The sequence below is a fragment of the Osmia bicornis genome, unplaced genomic scaffold (assembly GCF_907164935.1).
Source record: "Osmia bicornis bicornis unplaced genomic scaffold, iOsmBic2.1, whole genome shotgun sequence".
In the NCBI taxonomy this organism is placed as follows: Eukaryota; Metazoa; Arthropoda; class Insecta; order Hymenoptera; family Megachilidae; genus Osmia; species Osmia bicornis.
In genome coordinates, this window is record NW_025791135.1 from 270,723 (window position 1) to 277,123 (window position 6,401).

Consider the following 6,401-nt stretch of genomic DNA (forward strand, 5'->3'; position numbering starts at 1 on the left):
ATGTACACAGTACAGTATATACAACACTAAACAAGCGTGGTCAGCGAACAACTATTTACACTTATAGCTAAGCAGTTAATTAACTGATGCGAACGTAACGCGTGGACAAAAGAGATTGACGGAGAGGCGAGGTCTGAGTCAATTTAATTGCGCGAGGACTGAGTAAACCTTGATCGACTGCGAGATCAGCGAACACGTCTTTTCCCAACGAGCGATCGATCAAGAAGAAGGAAATCAATCTTGGCGTCGATCGTGCCAGTTCCGCGTGGAGAGTGGACCGCGTGGACAAAGTGGGGCCGAGAGGTGCTGCCGCTATCGGTAAAGACGCACCGACCAAATACTTTCGTTGCCAACTTCGTGTTCTGCTACCATTTGGGGAATTTCCCCACCATTTCACCCCGGCCATCAGCGACTGGTCGATGATGTGGTCTGCGTGTCCGCGTTGTCCTGAGAGGGCTGATGAAGCAGCGCCAGCTTGGCGATTGGCCGCGTGAGTGTCGTGGTGGCCGTCTTGAGAGTGACGACCCTGGTCAGTCCATCCTTTCCTGGCATCAAATTGAGAGCCCTGGCCATGGGCCATTTCCCTGGGGTCAAGCGTTCATCAGTAATGAGAACAAGAGAGCCTACCTTGATCTCGTTGGACGGATGATGCCACTTAGAGATGGCCTGGAGTCGCTGCAAGTACTGCGTGGACCAGAGTCTCCACAATTGTTGGAGGCGCTGCTGCAGAAATTGCCACCTTGACAATCTGTTGACTGAGACGTCAAGAAGCGTTGACTCTGTAACTGCGTTGAGCGGCGATCCGATCAGGAAGTGTCCTGGTGAGAGGGCTGAGACGTCGTCTGGATCATCGCTGAATGGTTCCAACGGTCTTGAATTGAGGATGGCTTCAATCTGCGCGAGCAATGTTATTAATTACTCGAACGTCAATAAAGCATCTCCAATCGTCCTCTTCAGATGGAATTTGAGAGACTTGACCACTGCCTCCCATTTTCCACCCATGTGTGGAGCGGCAGGAGGGTTGAAGTGCCACTGCGTACCATCCTTGGCGAGTAGAGCTGCGATGTCTTGATTTTTGCGTGTGCTGTCCTTAAACTGCTTTTTTAACTGCGCGTCCGCTCCTTGGAAGTTGGTGCCGCAATCTGAGTAGAGAGAGGCTGCAGTTCCTCTCCTTGTTGCGAATCTGCGATAGGCTGCGATGAATACTTCGGCTGAGTAGTCGGTGACAGCTTGCAAGTGTACAGCTGAGGTTACGAAGCAGACGAATACACAAATCCATCCTTTCTGCGTCTTGGCTCCTCTTCCTTTCCAAGTTTTCAGCGTGAGCGGTCCTGCGTAGTCCACCCCAGTGTGGGTGAACGGGCGCGATGGAGTGACCCGACAGAGAGGTAGTTGGCCCATCAGTTGATGGGCACGGATCCCCCTCTGCCGAGCACACTTCACACACCGCAGGATATGCGTCTTCACTGGAGCTCGTCCACCGATGATCCAGTAGCGTTTTCTGAGAAAGGCAAGAGTGGATTGCATACCTCTGTGCATGGTCTGACGATGAGCGTGGTCGATGAGAAACGTTGAGAATCTTGAATCACGAGGCAAAATGACAGGATGTTTGCCTTCATGAGAAAGTTCTGAGTGTTGGAGGCGTCCGCCTACTTTGGCGATCCCTTGATGGTCAAGGTAAACGGTGAGCCTCGTAAATGGATGCGTCGACGGAAGCGTAGTTCCTTTGGCGAGTGCAGCGAGTTCATCTTTGAAGAATGTGGACTGCGTGGCCTGAATCCAGTAGATTCTGGCCCTTTCGATATCAGCTGCGGAGATGTAATGCGTGGGCGAAGCGTCACGCCTTTGAACAGCTTGTCCACGAATTTGAGGCAAAGAGCGGTGATTCTAAGTAATCTGTTAACACAAGAATATTTATAGATTAATTCCCTTGAATATTCCTTTACTGCGTTTGCCGTGTGGAGTGAGACGACAGCACAAGCTTCAGGGGCGCCCAACTCGTCTGCGTCGACACTGGTCAGCTTAAGCCACGAGTTCTGAGATTGCGTGAGCCACGGTGGTCCCGTCCACCACAGAGAATGCTGTTGAAGCTGTTCTGTCGTCATACCTCTTGACGCGCAGTCAGCTGGATTCGATGATCCTGGTACGTGCCTCCAGTGATAGTTCTGCGTAATCTCCTGGATCTGGATTACCCTGTTGCGTACGTAATCCTTCCATTTGGAGGCGTGCGTCTTGATCCATGCAAGCGTAACTTCTGAGTCCGTCCACAAAAATGTCTGAGAAACGGTCAAGTTCAAAGTAGCGTGAACATGCCGCATCAGTTTTGAGAGTAGCAGCGCTGCTGTGAGTTCCAACCTCGGGATGGTCAGACGTTTGAGTGGTGTCACTCGCGTTTTCGAGCAGATCAGAGATGTGTGGGTACCCGTGGACGGTGCGTGGACAACGAGGTAGACGACTGCTGCCATTGCGAGGACTGATGCATCAGAGAATCCGTGGAGTTCAACTGTAGACGTGGTCGTTGTGTTGAACCATCGTGGGATGGAAAGTCTGGCCAGACTGGTTAAATCTTCCCTGATACGAAGCCACTGCTGAGTAATGTGACAAGGCAGAATGTCGTCCGAACCGAGTTCCTGTAACCAAAGCTCTTGAATGAGAATTTTAGCTCTGATAATTACAGGTGCAACAAAACCGAGAGAATCAAATAGTTGTGCTGCTTCTGAGAGGACGAGGCGTTTCGTAAACTGCGTGCGTTGCGTAGCTGATATGGTCGAGAAGTTAAGCGTGTCCTGATGTGGAATCCATTTAATTCCGAGAATTTTGGTTGCGCAGTCGTCGAATGAGATTGCTGCGTTGTTCTGTTCTGGTGCGAGGTCTTCTAGCAACGATTTCCTCGTGGAATGCCATTTTGCCAATGGAGATCCACCAGCTTGACAGAGTTGCGTTAGCTGATTTGCAACATCCTGTAGATGCTCTGCTGTGTCTGCGCCACCAAAAATAGCATCGACATACCTGCCGTTTTTGATGGGTTCAACAGCAAGGGGATATTTCGACCCTTCATCCTCAGCGAGTTGCAGGAGTGTTCGAACAGCCAAGTACGGTGCAGCTTTCGTCCCGTACGTGACCGTGGTCAGCTGGTACTGCGTTTCTTTCTGCGTGTCATCAAGCCAGAGTATCTGCTGCAAGCTCCAGTCATCTGGATGCACCTTAATTTGTCGGTACATCTTCGTGACGTCAGTTGCAAACAGATGTTTGTATCTGCGTATCCAAATGAGCAGATCTGCGATATTTAGCATCAGATTTGGACCAGTGTGTAGAAGATCGTTCAGCGAGTATCCTGATGAAGTTGGACTGGAGCCGTTGAAAACCACACGCAATGCGGTGGTCGTGCTGCCCAACTTCAGAACGCCATGATGCGGGAGAAAGTACTGAAACGGACTGATTATTGAGTCATTGTTCAGTGTTACCATGTGATCAAGCTGCTCATATTCGAACATGAACTTGGTGTACAGCTGTTTGTACTGAGTGTCCTTGCTGAGTCGTCTGAGAATCCGCGGAAGACAGTTGTGCGCCGTCTGATACGAATTGCCGAGTGTTCTTGGGTGAAGTTTGAGCGGCAATCGCACGATGTATCTTCCTGCAGAGTCTCTTGAATGCGTGGTCTTGAAGTGATCTTCGCACTCTTGCTCATCTGGCGAGAGCAAGAGTGCCGTGTCCTGCGGTGGCTCTTCCTGCGTCCAGAAGCGGCTGAGTAACTCATTCAATTGGCGATCAGTATTATTGACTGTCACTTGATGAGAAGTCCTGCAAATTGTCTGAGAGCCCTCCAGGGGCCCGATTATGAGCCAACCGAAGATCGAAAGTTGAGCGATCAACGGTGATGACGCGTGCCGAATAATATTTGACTTGATGACTTGCCCGTATGCGTCTGCTCCGAGAATGATGTCCACCGGTCTGGATGTGTGTAATTGAGGATCTGCGAGGTTCAATTTCCCCAGATGCGATGGCAGCGTTGTACGAGCTGGTGGATCTGATGGTAGGCAAGTGGTCACCTTCGTGAGCGCGTGTGCGTGAACGGTGACTGAGAGCGGTCTGTAGTTGGAATGGAGGGTAATATTGACCACCCCATTCGTCTGCGAGGTCCTTGCTCCACCAACTCTGTGGACATCCAATGAGGAGCGTTGTCGCCTGAGTCTAAGCTGATTTACTAAAGACTCTGAAATAAGAGAAACTTCAGAGCCTGAATCGACCAGAATTCTTACTTGCTGCGTTACGAGGTCAGTGTGCACTCTGGCGGGTGCCGTTGCTAGAGGTGTGGTCCGTGGTCTGCGTGGTCTGAGTACGTGTGCTGAGAATTCCTTTGATGCGTGGGCTGCGTGGGCGGAAAGAGAATCAACGACTGCGCCGTCTCTTCAACCTGAGGTTGACGGTGCTGGCGTGTTCTTCGGTAGCGTTGTACCGGTTGAGGGCTGCGTTGTTCTGAGTCCAGGCACCATTACCCTGCTCAGGTCCCTGCCCTGCAGCACCGTGTGGTGCTGTTCATTGCAAAGTTTGTAGCATTGGGCAGTGCGACAGCTCCTGAGACTATGGTGTCCCAGGCAGTTGACACAGAGTTGTTTGTCCTTGATAACATTGGCCCTGTCATTTAGTGTCAACTGCCTGAAAGCGGGACACACCGCCAGGAAATGGTCGTGCGTGCAGAAGGCACACGGGTAGAGTGCCGAAGTGCGTGGTCTGGTGGTGTCTGGGCGGCCTGATGCGGATGCCGGAGTGGGCTGAGTTGCAGCTGCGTGGGCGGCGCGAGCTGTTGGCCTCAGCTGCATGGGAGCGTGCGATGTCCGTGTTGTTGTATCAGGCGTGGTCTGAGAACGGCGCGCGTCCCCCAAACGCTCCAGTTGCTCCAATGTTCCCGCGCAGTCCAGCAGAAAGGTGGTCAATTGCTGTATCGTAGGATACTCCTTCTGAGAGGCGAGCGATTGCTCCCAGTGCTCGCGTGTATCCGTGTCGAGAAGGCGGACGAGGCCACTGAGCCGGTAGCAGTTGGGATCGTCGGCAAGCTTGAACGATTTCAGTGCCTGCTGTGTCTCCTGGATAATATTGACCATCTTGGTCAACGACGCTGCCTTCCTGGTCTTCATTGGCTTCAGATTGTACAATCTGTCCATGTGTGATTGCACATTGAGCCGTTTGTTTTCGAAGCGAGCATCCAGTAGCTGCCAAGCCTGGGTGAACGCCTCCTCTGTCGCGGGCAAATGCGAGATCAGTTGGGCTGCGCTCCCTGTCACAGCCCCTTTCAGATAGTGCAGTCGGTCAATATCTGAGAGCTCTGTCCTATTGCTAATGACAGACGAGAAACGGGTTTTAAACTCTTGCCACTTGCTGTACTCTCCCTCGAATGTTGGGAGAGTCAGCTCTGGCAAACGAGAGCGCATCTGCGAGGGCGGAGTGGTCTGCATGGGCTGAGCCTGCTGTGTGGTCTGCTGGGCCTGCTTGGTCTGCGTGAGCCGATTTTCCAGCTGGGCGAGGAGTTTCCTGGCCGTGAGCACGACGCGTTCCTCATTGGAAGCCACCTTGGTCTTAAAGTAGCCGTGCTCCAGTTGTGAGACCAGCCATTGGCGGCTGAGAAGGAGGTGCTCCTGCTGGAACGCAACGTGTAGCTGCAGCAGCGTGTCCCGCGTGATCTTGACCTCTTCTTCAATGATCGTCAGAGGCTCCTTGGCAGCCGCCGCCTGGAACTCCTCGACAATGCCAATGATAGTGTCCAGACGGTCTGCCTGGGCTCGAGCGCGTACTTGTAGCTCTGACGTGAGCCGCGTGGGCGATCGCGTGCGAGCAATTTGCGAGGGCTGCGAGGGTTCTTCGCGCAGCTGAGCAAGAGCTGGAGCGAGCGGCGTGGGCGGATGTGCAACAGGCGTGGTCGGGCGCATCTATTTCGGGACGTGCAGCAATGAGGGCGCTGCCGGCGCCTCATCTTCCGTTCTACTCGAACGAATTGAATCGTCCTGCGACGCAGGCGACAGATCTCGAGATTTCGGCATCACAAAATGTCACTGAGCACTTTACCGAACCGTTTCTGCGTGTGCACTTATTAACTAACAGTCACTTTCTCTGAGGTCGCGCACAAATTCGTTCAGCGTCTAGTCACTCGAACTGTGCGCGTGGGCACAACACGTAATGCCGGCGCGGGCGACCATTACGCCTTACGACCGTTTGACAAAGGCGTGCCGCCTATCCGGCTCGAAGGACCAAATATTTCGAGAAATGCGAATCCGGAGAGGTCTGTGAGGAGGCACGTTCTTTGTTGCGAGTACAGTGTTTATTCCACACAAAACTATTTACAGAAATGATATGTATACAGTACAGTATATACAACACTAAACAAGCGTGGTCAGCGAACAACTATT

At 52.5% G+C, this 6,401-nt stretch overlaps 1 protein-coding gene across 1 annotated transcript; it reads right to left on the reverse strand.

The window, feature by feature from the left end:
- Nucleotides 1-405: 405 nt before the first annotated feature.
- LOC114881698 lies at nucleotides 406-5,924 on the reverse strand. Its single transcript, XM_046289563.1, has 4 exons — nucleotides 4,415-5,924; nucleotides 1,947-4,213; nucleotides 1,654-1,887; nucleotides 406-894 (listed from the first exon to the last, which is right to left on the reverse strand). The coding sequence occupies exons 1-4, from the start codon at nucleotides 5,922-5,924 to the stop codon at nucleotides 406-408; spliced, it is 4,500 nt and encodes a 1,499-aa protein (XP_046145519.1).
- Nucleotides 5,925-6,401: the final 477 nt, after the last annotated feature.

What these genes read in the sequence shown, in the direction of transcription:
- LOC114881698 (XM_046289563.1), bottom strand. Translation starts at nt 5,924, where the DNA reads ATGCGCCCGACCACGCCTGTTGCACATCCGCCCACGCCGCTCGCTCCA. An exon ending in CACTCCACACGGCAAACGCA is followed by an intron (nt 1,888 to 1,946) that starts GTAAAGGAATAT and finishes CAGATTACTTAG; the next exon opens with AATCACCGCTCTTTGCCTCA. An exon ending in ACCATCAAGGGATCGCCAAA is followed by an intron (nt 895 to 1,653) that starts GTAGGCGGACGC and finishes TTGCTCGCGCAG; the next exon opens with ATTGAAGCCATCCTCAATTC.